General features: G+C 33.8%; 1 protein-coding gene across 5 annotated transcripts in view; it reads right to left on the minus strand.

Annotated features, from left to right (window-relative positions):
* The window catches only part of LOC129802348 (uncharacterized), a 43,204-nt gene extending 27,474 nt beyond the window's left edge, over positions 1 to 15,730 (minus strand). For 4 of the 5 annotated variants that reach the window (XM_055848087.1, XM_055848085.1, XM_055848086.1 and 1 more), the window contains exons 1-5: positions 15,577 to 15,730; positions 14,673 to 14,999; positions 4,058 to 4,183; positions 3,789 to 3,968; positions 3,530 to 3,715 (exon numbers count right to left, since the gene is read on the minus strand). In XM_055848087.1, the coding sequence (XP_055704062.1) occupies positions 3,530 to 3,715; positions 3,789 to 3,968; positions 4,058 to 4,183; positions 14,673 to 14,825 (645 nt within the window). In that variant the 5' untranslated portion in view covers positions 14,826 to 14,999; positions 15,577 to 15,730. The remainder of the gene's footprint in view (positions 1 to 3,529; positions 3,716 to 3,788; positions 3,969 to 4,057; positions 4,184 to 14,672; positions 15,000 to 15,576) is intronic. The other variant, XM_055848084.1, reaches the window with a different exon arrangement.
* Between the last annotated feature and the right edge of the window lie 1,796 nt (positions 15,731 to 17,526).

The following is a 17,526-nucleotide window of genomic DNA, read 5'->3' on the forward strand; positions in this document are numbered from 1 at the left end:
GGAGAGGTGGGGGCACTGAGAAAAAAAAAGAGTGTGCGATTAACTTTGTTTCCTCATAACTTTAACACTTTTTAGGTGTAAAAATATATCAACATTTTTTAATGTTAATTTTACACCTTTTTAAGGGTAAAATTAACATGAAAAAGGTTACGTTTAACCCCCAATACGCCTAAAAAAGGTAATATTTACACCGATTTTGGGTCAATACTGCAGGGTAAAATTAACATTTCCGGAATGTTATTTTGACTTTTTCGGATTTCTCTCAGTGGGGATAACGAGGGACATGTTAACGATCGTTGAGTCGACTTATGGGGGTCCCCCGAAGGTCCCAAGTCGCTATCTCTTACCGTTTGGCCTCTAGAACTGGTGACAGCCGGACGGACAGACGGTCAACAAGCAACGTGACATTTTTCAGAAATCGTCTGAAACGTGAAGATTTGTTGAGAAAAGTGCTCTCCGGAGCGTGGAAGGTGGAAATTTGGGTGGGTGAAAAAAAATCGAGGGATTATTCTATTCTCTCTGTAGAGTTCGAGCAGTAATTAAAATGGGTTTATAAAAAAAAACAAAGGGATTATATCCTGACCTTCTACAGGAAGTTTAAACAATTATAAATGAAGATTTCAAGACAATTCACCTGAAATATCTAAAAACATATTTACTTGATTGTATAGCCACTAGAGTGTCTGTCGTAGAAAGCTTTGATGTACTTGTGGAAGTGCAGTATTTTACGAAACTTTTGTTTTGATCTGAGGGTCATCAAAATTGATTTTTTCTTTAATTTAATTTAATTTATATTACCTAATGTTTTGTTTAAGAATTATCAATGTAGAATTTCTCGAATTTCTCTCGAATCAATTAGGTAGAATGGTCAGACCGAACACTAGGTCACTAATAACCAATACAACTTAAAATACTTAAATACTTAAATAAAATATACTTAAATCCTTGTGAAAATTAAAAAAAAAATACAAAATAGGGTGGAATCACCACTTCTCGCCAGTACCCCACTTTTCGCCACTTATAATGCAATCGCTATTTTTCGCGATTTATGAAATAAATGAGACGCGAAGTTATTTGTATTTTTACTGCTGCTACGTATAGTCGAAAAATAGTAATTATTCGTTTTGAATTTACGATTTTGAGCATTTTTTAGAGCAATATTTTAAGCAAGTGCATCGAATACTATATTTCTTACCCAATTACTAAAAGTGTCATCAAATTTTCACCAAGCAAAATGTATCTTTTTGGATAAATAATTTGTCTATTGAATATTTAATTACACATGTGGAATAGATAAAATTTGTATTTAGTTAATTAATATTTCATTTTATATTATATTTATATAAAAATTAGGCATGGCAAAAAAGGGTAATATTTTTGAATGATTTTACTACCTGTCGCCATCTATTTTCAATAGACGACGCTAACTTCACTTCGTAGATTCACAGTTGTCAAATCTGGATTGTTTACTTTCTGCAATAGTCCAATAGTTTGATTTTTCAAATAAAAGCGAAGAAAAATCATTTAAAGTGAGTAATAATAGGATGATCATGAAGGAAAATAAATACTGAATGTATTCTTTGCATAATATTGCCCAAAATAATCGAGTTTGAACTTTTTCAAGTGAGCTGGCGAGAAGTGGCTACAGAACTGGCGAAAAGTGGCGACGAAGTGGTTATTTTCACATTATTAATAAAAATCAGATATTTAAGTAGTCCAGGGTTAAATTGATGGACTATTGTTTTCACGAATCTACAGCCAATACATCTAAGTAACTCTATGTCAAATTTAAGTTATCTTGTAATAAGGGTTTAAAAATTATAATAAAATTAGTTCACCTTTTTCCTAAACATGGCGATAAGTGGTTACTCCACCCTAATTACGCTATGTCGTCTCTCGGCTAATCCTCAAGTTTGTCAAGGCCCTAAGGTATAGTCGTAAACTTAATTCCTCAAAATTCTTAACAATCAAAACTTCTTGGAAAATTTTGACGTAGAGTTGAATATTAATGTTAAAACATCACATGTATGACAATGTCATATGACATATTTAAAAAATTTTATGTGGTAAGTTCCGTAGAATTCCTCATAAATCTGACTCATATAGTAAGTTATGAAAAGTTTCATCACTGAGGATAAAACGGGGGTGCGATTACCTTTTTTTCTCATAACTTTAACACTTTTTAGGTGTAAAAATCTATCAACACTTTTTTATGTTAATTTTACACCTTTTTAAGGGTAAAATTAACATGAAAAAAGGGTAACTTTAACCTCGAATACACCTATAAAGCATAATATTTACACCTATTTCGGATCAATACTGCAGGCTAAAATAAACATTTCTGGAATGATATTTTAACTTTTTCGGATTTCTCTAAGTGACAGAGCTCTTTGCTATGGCCATTCGATGCTCTTTGGGTTTTTATGTTGACCTACTCCTGAGTTTTACCACGAAAATTTGGCATATGACATTCACATACTGTTACACAATTCCTCGTCAGGTATCGGATATAGAAGGGCAAATAACGTAGAGGTGGAAATGATTATACTGCACTTGGACTTAGATCACAACTTTTGCCGTAATGTTCACCGTTCGACTGACTAACACAGACATTCTGTTACATTTCAGTGAATCGAAAACCTCCTAGGGGTGAATTCTGAAATTTATGAGTTATTCACGTGAGAAATTCACAACTTTCAGATCGCCTTTGGTGAGTATTTCGTGAAGTTTTCGCACAGTGTCATGTAGATACACTCACAGTATCTTAAAATTTACATGATATTTTTTTTTGTGAAAGTTTCTTGAAACACTTAGTAAAGGAGATCTCATATCCATGAGTTTGTCACGTGATAAACTCATCGTTTCAGAATTCATACCTTGGAGTAAAATATTCTTCAAAAAATCTTTTCAAATTTCGAATTTTGAAAATTCGAAATTTTTCGAATTTTCCGTCCGCCACTTTGAACAAAAATTTTGCATAACCATCTGCGAAGCAAGAAAAGAACGACAAAATGTATTCCCATCTCTGTCGGACTTTTTTTTCCCAAGTAATTGAAAGATTAAAGTAATTAAAAATCCATCCCAGACAGCAATTCAGATAAAAATTGCCTAGGAATGAATCATCTAAAATCACTTAATTTGCGTATGATGTATAATACCATGGTAAAGAATGGGTTAAATCGAATTTTAATGACGAAATCTTCTTAAAATAAATTTGTATAAAATAAAGGCAAAATTGATTGCTAAAGAATCTTCACACTCTGGGTATATCAATAATTTTTTTTTTACCTGAGATTCTTTACAATCTCCATTATCCATCTTACCATACAATTTCTGGACAAAATTCTGGACACTATCACGAGAAAATAGTTTTTTTTCTTCTGTGCACACTTTCTAATTTATCATACACTTTCTTTCCCGTTGAAACGCTTCAAACAACCATTTGAGAAATCAACAAAGAGGACTCAAAAATTTATCATCCAAAGCGAAAAGACTGAACAAATCCTTCAACCATTACCCAAGTACTTACCATTTTGACACTTGCTGTTTGTAAATTAATCTTCTTCTCCTCTTCCTCAATCCTCTGCCTCGTAGCTACGAGTTCCAGCTCCAATTTGTGCTTCTGCAACTCCAGTAATTCCCTCTGTTTGTCCCGCAGCTGTGATTGCATCTCACTTAGCTTTGCCATCTCCGTCAGCTTTGGATCACCAGCGGCCTTTAAGAAAATGTCAGAAAGCTTTTTTAGAATCAACTGTGAAGGCAAAAATTATTTTATTTAAAAATTTTACCTTATTTTTGAGAAAATTTGGATTGAGATGAATGGCTGGACTCTTGACTTTGGCGGTAATTGGCCATCCTGGATCCATACAGTTAATTTTGACGTCTAGCGTGTAAAGTTTTTGCTGTGAAAATACTTCATTCCATGTCTGCCGAAGAGCAAACATTTTCTCTCTGACTTTCTCATTCACCTGCAAACCAATAATTTCATCAAAATTATTTTTTTCTAAATGAAAGATCACTCAAATTGATCATTTTATAAAAAAAAACAAATTTTTACCTTTTCAAAAACTCCACAAAACATATTAACGATGTATTGACTGAAGAGAGCTTTGTAATCTCTTCCCACGTTCTTTACAATTGAATCAATTAAATACAGCACGGGCAATTTTATATCAGGATTCACCTAAAATGTTGAATATTGGTGTTGTTGTTTTTGTTTTTGGGAAGAAACAGAGAAAACAGAATATGCAGGAAATATTCACATTAGAAATCAATCAATTTAAAGTACTCATCATTTTGTCTTTTCTTTTGTATAAATTAACACAAATCCATTATGCTGTGTGTCTTTGAAAATTTCCTATGTAAAAAATCTCTTTTTTTAAAACACTACAATTTGCAAAAATAAAAAACTTTTAAAGTGACACAAAACACAAAAAAATAATGAGAATTAAAACACATTTATCGCAAAAGTCTTTTATTTCTTTAGCCTAGAGTCAAATAATTATAATGTAGAAAAATGTTCTACTAAATTTGATAGAGAAAAAAATAAATAAAAACTTATCATCTAATTTTCTTTTTTCTTTTTTTTAATTTTCTTATCACAACCTTTTATCACATTTCAAAAGACTGCGTTTTCTTCCTGTGTAGAAGTGTTAACCTTTTGAATATTCTTGCAATATCTGAGTCATTTCTTTTTTTTTCAGACTACAAAACAGTTGGAAATTCATTTATTGAGAACATCAATTTCTTCTTCATGACACAAAAAAACCTACTTGAAACAGACAATTTGTTCAATCACGTCATCAGTGCTGCTCAACTGCAGAGAAGATCATGAAGAAAAATAGGTCAATTGCTCGAGAAATTTTCACTTGCAAGCCAAATAGAAAATGCATTGGAGATATTTAAATAATTCTGTGTTGATAATTTTATGAGTGTATATTTGTGAAACAGTATTTTTTTTGGTGTGTGGGAAATCCCTATCGTGTTTCGTCTTATCAATAAGTCACAGTCATTTTCATTACCGTTTTGTAATTAAAATAAGATGATAAAAAGGCAAGGTAAAACAATTTCCTTATCGTATGACTGCTACAAACGCCCCTTTCCTATTTATTTAACAATAATGTCCCATTCAAAAGTAATTGGTAATGTCTGAGAGGGTTATCTAGAACACTGAAATATCTAAATCGTGAGCACAGTTAGCTGAAAAAGGCAACGTTTTCAGCATATTTTTGATGAGTCGATTAGCAAAAATATGCTGACCGGTCAGCACTCCTCGAACAAAAAATGCTAACCATTATTATTTTATTTCTTATTATTTATCATCACTTTTTTTATAGATGAATTGACCATTGAAAACTTTAGAACTGTACGAACTGTACAAACCCACCATTTAACCGGTTTGCATTAAGTTGGTCGCATTTTTTGACCATTCTAAATCACTTTTTCAAATGAGGCAACAAACTTTTGATGCATCAAAAATGATGAACTTTTGGAAGACAATTATTTTTTATATGAAATAAAATTAGTTAATTTGTTTTGAAATATATGAATAAGATTTACTACAGAAAGCTAATTTGCAATTTTTTTTTCTATCATTCTTTCTACTTGGTTTCTCAAATATACATTAGGCAAAAAAACTTTTGACGCTGTAGTCCAATCATTATTTTGACTGTAATTACGTTAAACTGGTATAATTACGCCAATTATGCCGCTATAATTACGTTAAGCAGTTTCCCACCAAGTTGTCTCACAGCATAACCCGTAAGTCTGTTTAGGTCATAAGGGTTGTAGATAAGGCTGCTTCTTAAGCCGGCTTCAAACCTGAGATAAGGCCAACGTAGATATAAAGACTTGGTAAAAGATTCAGGAACTACGAGCTTTGCAAAGCACCAGTGCCAGTACAAAAAAAAAAACGGGAAATGAAGTCAATCACACGAAATTCAAAATAGATTGTCTTCAGGCTAGACGTTTAGCCCAGTATCGGAGTATCAAAATCCTAAATAACATTTTTGTTTTGCTTTTTCAGGCTCTAATGGATCATTTACCCTTCACTGAGAGAAATCCGAAAAAGTTAAAATAACATTCCGGAAATGTTAATTTTACCCTGTAGTATTGATCCGAAATCGGTGTAAATATTATACTTTTTAGGTGTATTATGGGTTAAAATTACCCTTTAAAAGGTGTAAAATTAACATTAAAAAATGTTGATATATTTTTACACCTAAAAAGTGTTAGTTACGAGGAAAAAAAAGTTAGTCGCACCCTCTTTTTATTCTCAGTGTTATTATCCAATCCAAAGTAAACATTTTCCAAAACAAAAACTTCACTGATAAGAATTTAAAAAAGTTTACCCATATGGCTAAACCTTAGACGGTCTTCAAATGAGGGCTGTATATGAACAAATGAACCATTAGGTTTTGGAACCAAACCTAATGGTTCATTAAAGAATTAAAATTCTCTGATATTTTAGGATATTGTTGTTTGGGATTAAATATTAAGGGAAAATTGTCCATTAGATTTTGAAAAGTCAGGAAAATTGTTTGCTATTTACATTTTTGAGACCTTCGAGAACTGAGCTAAACCTCTCGTCTGAACCCGGCAAGACCGTATAACAACTTCTAAGGGCATAAGAAGATTCAGGTTTATTTTCAAGAATAATTAGCTTATAAAATTTGGTAGTAAAAAGGACCTCTAATCGATGGTTTAAGCTATTACTGTATGACAGTTTGGGATAAATCTTATTTAATTATTCTGTTATACAATTTTCCAAGGATAAACAAATCACGTAAAAATACGAAACTGTTATACAGGGTATACACACTAAGAGAAATCCGAAAAAGTTAAAATAACATACCAGAAATGTTTATTTTTCACTGCAGTATTAATCCGAAATCGGTGTAAATATTGCCCTTTTTAGGTGTATTGGGGGTTAAAGTTACCCTTTTTCATGTTAATTTTACCCTTAAAAAGGTGTAAAATTAACATTAAAAAATGTTGATATATTTTTACACCTAAAAAGTATCAAAGTTATGAGGAAAAAAAGTTAATCGCACCCCCGTTTTTTTCTCAGTGCAGGACTTTTTTGACCGGTTCACAAAGTTGAAACACCGGCGTTCTCAGGCCAAATTTTTCAGGCTAAGTATTCTCGAGGATCAGTCTTAGTCTACTTGAGCAACAAAACTCATCGAAAACACGTAAAATATGCTATTTTTCTATTTTGAGAAATATTTTTTTTATCTCTGACATCTGTAAACTTTTCAATTCAATAAAAATATATTGTCTGTGGCTCCATTTAGCGTTATATTTTGGGATCGAAGGCTCACTCAGAGATAAGAAAGAAATTAAGAAAAATATATAATTATTCATTCATTAAAAAATTCCCAATTCCTGCTTGGGAATTTTGTAGTAGTATGACAAATTTAAACATTTTTATTAGGTAATTTGTGAAAACTATTCAAAAATGCGATTCATAGGAGGAAGTGGGGCACCGTTGAATGGTGGCAGCTTTGAAATTGAGATTTTATCTTCTATTTTTAAATGGAACTGAGCCTTATCGTAATGTAATTTAGCATCGGAATTGGTTGTTGACGCTAAGTTTTATCACGACAAGGTCCAGTTTGATTAAAAAAAAAAAGAGAGAAAAAACCTACTGTGCCCACTCTCTAATCCGGATCGGCATAATTTGGACGAGTTCTCGACGGTTACATTTAAAATAATTTTGAGGTTATGTATGCATGTGTGTTCAACAATGAAAATGAATTATCCTGTGATGTTTTTGTTTAATAAATGAAGTAAGGTAAAGTACCCTTACTCGACCGGGTTCCTCTATTCGACCGGTGGGTCAATTTTTGAATATTTGATGGTGAATTTCATCAATTTCTATGAATTTGTCACTGATTCGTATTATTTAAAGAATAATTGACCTATTAATGTTAGATCATACGCCAAATATTTGTGCAAATATAATTAAATTGAATAAATAAATCTACCGGTCGAATAGAGGAACCGGTCGAATAAAGGGTACTTTACCTTATAATAGCATAGTATTCTCTAATTATGTCTTTTTAAGCTTCTTTAAAACTTTTATTCTAGTTCTACAAAAAAAATTTATTATATTTTCGTGACGTTGAACAAATTCAAAAAATCTATCCGGATAACGAAGCGGACATCTGTCATATTGTCTCCCAATCATCCGAATAAACGAAGCGGGTACTGTAATTTAAAAGTTGCCCCAATTCAAAAATGCCCCACTTCCCCCTATCAATCTCAGAGATATTTAGAGAATTCTGCAATGGCCATTTGATTTTCGCCGGCTTATGTTATTACTTGCTCAGAATTGCATTTTCAAAAAAGTTCTCCTAATATTCGAACGCAATTTGTCATATGGCATTGTCAGATTGTTACAGAATTCCCCTACAAAGATTTTTGAGAATTTTCCACAAAATCTACTTTCAGAAAATGACTGGCCAAGCACATTTCCTTCTTCTAAATAGGTAAGGTAAATGTTCCAGCGATCGTCAGTGTTCCTCGGATCGGAAGGCTGTCCCGCGTATCGGATCCCCAAAATAAAATGAATTTTTGAAAATTATTCGCTGCATTATAGCAATTATCTTTAGCAAGATGCATTACGTTAGGTCATATTTGATTTACAAAACTAAATTTCTCTTCGAGTTTACAAGAAAATTGTTATTATTTGCCTCATTTATTAAATATCTGTGTCAGAGTCTTAGCCAGAAATCCGCCATTCACCACTTTCTTAAAATTTTACAGGAGAATTTGGCAGTCAGAATATTAGGAATTATACTTTATTAAAATAATTTAGAAACCTGTGTAGATCATAAAATTAGACCTCAGTCATTATAATTTCATAATCAATGAATTTTATTAATTATCTCAGCAGAAAATATTGAAAATAAATTATTTTTTCGCTACAAGTACACTTTCTTCCCTCTGTTCCTCGTATCGACACATTTTTTTCCTGGAAATTGCGCTCAGCGAGCTCAAATGTCATTCGCACGACTATTTTTGGTTATGTTTTTGCCGTGAGAGAATCCTAGTGAGTTTCAAAAGATCCAATAATTTTAGAAGTTACTTGTGAAAGTGAAAAAATGCCAAAAAAGTTACAATATTCAAAGGAAGCTTTGCGGAAAGCGTTGGATGCAATGAAGGCAGGGGAATCCGCATCGAAAGTGTCTGCCCATTACGGAGTGCCCAGAAGCACTTTGAGCGATAAGTTTTCCGGCAAACAGCCAGAAGAAAAATACGCTGGTGCACCTGTATTGAGTAAAGACGAGGAATCTCAGCTGGCACAGTGGATTATAAAACGAGCTGAAACCGGGTTTCCGGTCGTCAAATCAGAGCTGCAAGATACAGTTAGCATCTGGGTGAAAAACAAAAATCTTCAGACACCATTCAGTAACAACCTTCCTGGAAGGAAGTGGTTTAATGGTTTTTTAAGGAGAAACCCAGAAGTGTCTGTGCGAATTGTACAGAATTTGAGTGAAAGACGAGCAAAAATCACAAGAGAGAACTTGGATTCATGGTTTATGGAGGTCCAGGAATATCTTACGGAGAGGGGGCTCTTGGACATTGGACCTAATCGCATTTTTAATTGCGATGAGACGGGTTTTGAAATGTCCCCAAAGGGAGTGAAAGGCTTGGCGAAGAAAGGAGCCAAATCAGTCCACTCGGTGTCATATGCAAACGATCATGAAAATATCACATGTTTGTTTATGGTATCCGCTGATGGAGATATGGCGCCCCCCCTGGTGATTTTCGCATACAAAAGAGTGCCTGGACATCTGGCAAAGACGGTTCCCAACGGTTGGGCGATTGGCCGCTCAGACAAAGGGTGGATGACGGGAGAGTGCTTCTTCGAATACGTCGCCAACACCTTTTACCCATGGTTAGTCAAAAACGAAGTCCCGCTTCCCGTGATTTTGTATGTGGATGGACACAAATCTCATCTCACTCTCCCACTGAGTGAGTTTTGCTCCAGTCATGGAATTGAGGTGAATTCAAAAGTTTTTATTATTTTTAAATCAAACTTTTACCAAACTAAAATTATTGTTTTTTAGATTATTGTGCTGTACCCCAATTCTACACATATTATTCAACCCCTGGATGCTGGGTACTTCTCCCCGTTGAAAGCGGCATGGGCCAAAGAACGTGGGCGATGGCAATTGGCTCACCCGAGGGAGAGATTCAGCCGTCAAAATTTCACTCCGACTTTGGAGAAAGCTATTAGATCTCTTAGAAATAGGGAAATTCTAAGAAATGGTTTCCGCCATTGCGGCCTATTTCCCTTCAATCATCAAGCAATTGACACAGATAAAATTGTAGCAGGACCTTCCACGGTCAAACAAAGAATCATTGAATCTCCTGCCAAAAATCTTGAAACAATTTGTCCGATTTTAAGAGCTCTGAAGGAACTCATTCCAGAGGACGTTTTGAAGCAATTCCAGGAATATGAATTTGAGGAATGGAAAGGAGCACCTGAATACAGGTATTTATTTTCGGAATGGCAGAAGTTCAAGTATGAACTGGAATCAGTTCCTAAGATCGGAGACTCTCTGAATGTGGCGGAAACTCAAATTAATCAGAACGAAGAATTCTCACATTCAGTGGAAGCTTCCTTGGAGCCGGTGCAAGGTGTCCTAGAACCGGTGGAAAGCGTCCTTATTGAGCCAGTGGAAATTATCATACAGCCAGTGGAAAGTGTCCCGGACACAATGGAAGAAGTCATGGTGCCAGTGGAAGGTGTCTTGGATCCGTTGGAAGTCGTCCTGGAGCCGACAGAAGGCTTCCTAGAGCCGTCGGAGTGCTTCGTTCAGCCCGCAGAAGCCCTCGTGGAGCCGTCAGAAGGAGTCCTGAAGCCGGTAGAAGGCATGCTGGATCGCGCAGAAGATGTTCTGCAATCGGGGGAAGTTGCTTTGGAGCCGACGGAAATATTTCAACATTCGATTGAAATCCAACCCACTAAAGTTGAGAACGTTTTCGATGATGTTTTATTTTGGCCAAAGCCAATAATCGATGAAAGTAAGGATGGAAAGACCAGGAAAAAGGAAAAACTTCCTATATCAGTGACGTCTGAAAAGTGGCAGGAGTATCATAGGCGAAAAGAAACAGAAAAACTAATATTAGAAGAAGAAAAACAAAAAAAGCGACAGGAAAGGCTAAGAAAGAAGTTTGAAAAAGAACTGGGTGAAAAAGAAAAGAAACAAAAACAGGAAGAAAGAAAATTGAAGAGGAAGCTGGAGGCCGATAAAAAAATAAACTCGAAAAAAAATCGCAAAATTTGAAGTTCAAAAAATACTGTACTAAACTAATTAAACTCGAAAATATAGAGAAATGAAATAAATAGCAAAATTTATTTTAAAAAAAAATAAGACCAAATTCATTTAAAATTGTCAATATTTTTTGTCTGCCGATCCGTGGCACACCCCCTTCCGATCCGTGGAACACTGGATTAAGTCCCTTCCGATCCGTGGAACACAGTGCATTCTCGCAATTACACCTATTTTTTTTTAATTCTAGTAAATGGTGAAACTGCAAATAGTCAGATATAGTTAAATGGAATACTAATACACCAATTGGCACATACAAGGATATCAAATAGTCTTTTGAGGCTTATATTTTCAACTAAATATGGAACACCTCTCTTAACATTCCGATCCGCGGTACACTTCCCTTATAGCCGTAAATTTTCTACAGGATTTCTGAAATATTCTTCCACAAATTAAATGTGAAAGAAAATTAAAGTATCGTGCCCCGAGCTTCTCTTAATAAAATATTTATAACAAAAAGAATTTTAAAAGCTTTTTTTTTGTACACAGAAAAAAATATTTTCCAAAAATGTTCGTAAATGTTTGTGAATTTCTATGGATGAGTTACGAAATGCTCGTGAATTGTATAACCCACAAACATGTTCATGAAAGTTTGTACATTTTTTCACAAACATTGTTCGTAACATGATCATTTGACAAACATTTTTTTTTGTACCTTTACAAACATTTGTTCGTAAATGTTCGTAAACACACAAAAATGTTCGTAAAAATTTGTCATTTGTTCGTAAATGTTTGTTTTCCTGTCGAGCATTTTACGAACAAATGACAAAATTTTACGAACATTTTTTTGTGTATTTACGAACATCTACGAACAATTGTTTGTAAAAGTACAAAAAATGCTCGTCAAGTGATCATGTTACGAACAATGTTTGTGAAAAAAGTACAAACTTTTACGAACTTGTTTGTGGGTTTCACGATTCACGAGCATTTTGTAACTCCCCCATAGAAATTCACAAACATTTACGAACATTTTTACAAAATTTTTTTTTTCTGTGTATAGAAAACTTGACAAGGCGTCAAGTTTCACATAGTTTGAAAACATAAAATTTGTTCTAACATAAAAATAAGTCAAACAAAACATTATTTGACGTCAATAAATAGAAAAAAGTCGCTCAAATGACCTTGTAAAAATCATCTCAATTTTTCCAGCTAATTAAATAAAAGTAATAAAATTAGGGAAAAAGTTTCTGGGTTGAATGGAGGCAATTACAATCATTTCTTCCTTCAAAACGTCCATTACCTAATTATTCTGAATAAATAACTAGGTTTAATTGAACGAAAGAAGAAGATAAAAAAATGGTTCTGTGTCAATTTTTCAGATCTAGGGGGAGGCTTTGATCGTTCGCACATACGCTACCTTCAGACACTTCATATTTCTCCCATATTCCTTTATGAATCTCACATATGGCTATATATTGTAATAGCTAACCTTAAATCCCATCTTTCCTGAAAAAATTGAGAGTCTAATCCTTTTTTCCTAGTTTCAGGAAACAAAAAATAAAAACAGGTCCAAAACTGTAATTTTGCTGTGCAATATTTCATACGATTGTGCAGAATTAATATCACTTTTCTGAAAAACTACTATCACAAAGGGTAGAAGGGTTATTAGGAATCAGATTTATGTAAAAATCTTTTAGGCTGAACAGGCACTTTTTGTGGGTGGAACAAAATTCACAAACTTGACTCAGATTCATCGATCGCATATAGAAGACTGCTTCTTTCAGATATTTTCCAGGAAACTTCATTTTAGATACGATCCCTCATATTCACATCTATTGTAATCTACCGATTTGATCCACCACTAAAAAGAAAAACTTAAAAATCGTAAAGTTGATAAACAAGAAGTAATTTGACTCAAATAGGCTGCAGTTGAGTAATTATTAAGCAATTTTGCATTTCTTTGATATAAAAATATTTTTCAAGCTTGCACAAACTGAATGTGCAATGAAAGAATCACATCTGCAATAAGCTCATACAGTTTACAACTGGTTTTTTGACAATCTTTGACATAACCTCACTATTTGTGTTGTTTTGCATGACAAAGAAAAGAAATTGTCCGTGAGAAGCTGTTTTGTGAAAATTTTAGCTTGTTCACCTGTTGAAGCTCAATATCTGAGCTAAATCCCGATTCCTGCAGCTGCAGGAACAGAGAAATCTTCAATGATGCGCATTCAAACGTTTTTGTGCATATCCGGCTCCGTGGAGGAATGGTGGAATCTTGTGTGGTCTTCTCGCTTGCAGAGTTTTAGTCAATTTTTAGCTTTAAAAACTTATTGATTCGTGTAAATTTGGTGATATTTGGACTTTTTAAGAAAGTATTCATCAGATTTAACCGTTTCCGGAGTGAAATTCTCGTAGAACCAATCAAAAAAATGGTTTTTAATGTCAATAAAACATCTCTCAGAAAAGTTCCAAAAAAGTGATATTAAAATGTTTTATTCTATATAAAAATGGTTTAATCAAGTAGATTAGAGTTCCCTTTAAACAATGATGTGCAACTTTTAGTGTCCGGTGCAAAATTTACCGTGAAAATGGGGTGTTCAATGATGGCGTGAATCGTGTGCGATAATAGAAACTTGATTCATCTATCGGATAAATCGCCATTAAATTTTCATTTTCCTCTGGAGGAAAATCTAAGGATTTTCTGGAATTTTGTTTGGTGAGATTATAAACCTTATAAGTAAGACATTTTTTTGGCATAGTTGGAGAATCCATACAGTTTGCATGGTAGTCAGAAAAAATCACTGAACTTGAACATCATTTTTGTATGCGAAAGTTCAAAGCCTCCCCCTACAATTTTTTTCACCAAAAAAAAAATACTGCATGCAAATAAATTAATTTCCAATGCATTTTCACGCCAATAATTTGCAAACAATTCACCCTCTCTTCCTGAGAATTCAAAAGAATTGCAGAAAATATTCAAAAGGTTACCTTCTCGTTTTTCTTTTTTTGGGTAAATAGTTATCTCGAACTTTGTCATTGAATTTTTCAAAATAAATCATTTTTTATAAATGCAAAATTTAACAGCCTTGAATATTTAGTTTTGATTTAATGTTGGAGATAAATATTTCTTTTTTTATATCATTGTATGCGGTTTTTGCTGCTGTGCTGATTTAGCACCAAATTGAGGTCAGAACTGAGCTGGAAACTACACACTGAAAATCATTGCTTGTAAAGCCTTTGGATAAGTTGAATTAATTTGGATAGAAGTAATGGGAAGTAAAAGATTGATTTCCAGCTCAATTCCGCCTGGAAAATCGTCCTTTTTGACTAGGGTACGATGAGTAGGAGAATGTTTGTGATAAATAAGATAGATTAAAAAAAAACCTTAGCCAGATGGTGCTCAACAGCCTTAACAATCACTTCAGCGTGCTCGATGTTCTCCTCCGCGATGATGGTCAGCATGTTAATGAGGGGTTTACTGTTGACGTTCAAATCCGCCAAACTGGACAGATACTCCTCACCAATCTCCTTTGCCATCTCGCCACAAAAACTCTTCTCACAAATTTACTCACAAGAAATTCAAAGTCCTTGTCTTCTGCTTCCCAAACACACTCCAAGGCAATAAAACACGCACTGATTCTGCGGTGGCTTCGCTTCTTTGCTGGCACCCTTCCAGACGCTTCTGGTCGCTCGGACTAACACCCAGGATTACTGTTAAAGCAAAGTAGAAAGCAATAATCAATTATTTTTAATGGCTTTTAGCTTTTAATTGGGTTTTAATGGGATTTTCCGCAAGGTATCGATTTTAAAGGGACTTAAGACTCTCCAAGTGCCCCTCGAGATGGCACCACTAGCCACTAGAGAAAGTTAAAAAACGCAATTTTTCCCCGAAAAAACCACAAAATCTCCCAATTCTCCCAAACGAACAGAATTCTCACCCCTCACACTACAAACTTCAATCTCTTTTCCAACAAAAATCTCTAAATTATGACCCAATTCAGCGATTTTTTCCCACAAGCCATTACTGAAAATTCCCCTCTCACCTTTGTTTCGCACTTTTGTCACCCCAAAAGCCTACTTGGATACAATTTTTCGTGGAAAACTCAATAAAAAAACCTCATAGGCTACTTGGAAAATAGTTTGAAGGAAAAACTTCCGGGATATTGCGCGTTGCAAATCGAAATACGCCATGAGTCACATTTTTTCACACAAGTGGCGAAGCACCCTCAATAACTTGCGACATTTTCACCACTTTCCCACACATTTCCCCAAAATCCTCCACACTCACCTTCATCAGTGCGTTGTTATGATGGTTTTTCCAATGACAAAATGAACTTTAATCACCTTTTTGGGTGTGAATTTTCACGAATTTTGTGTCACACGTCTTCACAGTGAAAAGAAAATGCTCAGCAATACAAGATGGCGGCGAAGCCTTTCAAGAGCGTGCTCTCGGAAACTCTTCAAATGGCCAATGAAACTTCGCGGGATGGCCACAAGGGGCCTCACCATACAGTATAACAGGTATATAACAACTTCAAACACAAACGTTTGCTTTTTGTTTTTAATTATTGAAAAAATAGCAATAATTTATAAAATTTATTAACTTTCATAATTAGTGCTAACTTAAAACCGTGTCTTTTTGCGACTCAATAAATTCAATAAATTTCACAATAATTGTACATGTGCACCTTTTTACTGAGATGCTGAAATATTGAAAAAAAACTGAGCAAATACACTGAAAAAAAAAACAGAAGAATTAACACTTTAAAACCCGAGTCAAAAAATCACGTAAAATACCAAATTAGCATAAAATGCCAGTGTAGATATTCTCCACAAAAAACTAAATTTTCAAGTTTTTTGTTCCGTAAGACTTCTACAGCAGTTTGAGGACTCGTAAATTATTTTTTGAATAAATATTTTCCCAATTTTCTTGTCAATTTTATATAAATTTTGTGAAAATGGACAAAAAATTCTAAAGTGAATTTTTACAGATTTTCGTAGAAAAAAAGCCAATTTCTATTGTATTTACTTTTTCTTAGCAATTTGGTAAGGATCTTAGAACAAGTATCTATATATTTTCCTGTAAAATTTTCAAATTCTCATTAATTTGCGCTTTTTGTTTAATAAAATTTTATGTGAAGTTGCAATAGGAATTCGGAAAAGAAAAATAAGACGTAAAGTGAATTTTCACCTTATTTTTCTCTGTAGTACCACTTTACAACAATTTTAGGTCTTATATTATTTAATTTTTTATAATTATTTTTACATTTTCACGTATTTTTTAAGATTTTTTCGAATCGTGACAAAATTCAAAAGATGGTAACATTTTTTAGGTTATGTAAAATAAACCATTCAAATGTCCATTTTGGATACAAACTCCATATAAAAAAAGGTGGCATTTTACGCCAATTTGGTATTCTACGCCCATTTTTTGGTTTTTTCCCAATTTTTTAAATAATAGAAAAGTTATCAACTATTTTTTAGACTAAACGAAAGCTAATTAAATTCTCTACACATTCGTGTTATCACTTTAGCATAATATTGAATAGAATTCCTACTATGAAGCTCCAAACTTAAAATTGGAGTAAAATGCCACTTTGGGTTTTAAAGTGTTAACTAAAACAAGATTTTATTTTTTTTAATTGTTAATTGTTAATAAACTGGTTTAATTGTACGCATGATACCGTTGGCAAGACTTGTGGTACGAGTCGAAAACGAGTTGAAATGCACGTTGGCAATTAATCAAGATCAGTGGCAAAAAGACAGTCGGAGCCAGTGTGTCCCCATAGCTCAGTTGGTAGAGCATTCGCCTAGACAGCGAAAAGACCCCAGTTCGATCCCGGGTGGAGACAGGATTTTTCCAGTCTCTACTTGGGTTAAAATTGTGGTTGGGAATCACTTGTTCTGATTGTCGCTCTCTGTGCATAAACACAATTCTTGGGATTACGTACCAAGCGAACAGATTTCTGTTCAATCACTTTCAAAATTAAAACAAGATAGTTTAGGGATCTAAGTTTACTCACTGGCCTTGCAGCTTGCATGGCTGGGCCGTACAACTTTAAGAAGGAAAAAATTTACTCATAATTCTAACACACCAAATTCAGAATTTTAAATTTTTAGAAAATACCAAATATTTGACCACTAAATTTCTGAGAACCAAAATATTGAGTCAAAATTTTGATTACCAAATATTTGATTATCACAATTTTGACTAGACAATATTTGATCACCAAATGTT

This window comes from Phlebotomus papatasi, chromosome 2 (genome assembly GCF_024763615.1).
Source record: "Phlebotomus papatasi isolate M1 chromosome 2, Ppap_2.1, whole genome shotgun sequence".
NCBI lineage: Eukaryota > Metazoa > Arthropoda > Insecta > Diptera > Psychodidae > Phlebotomus > Phlebotomus papatasi.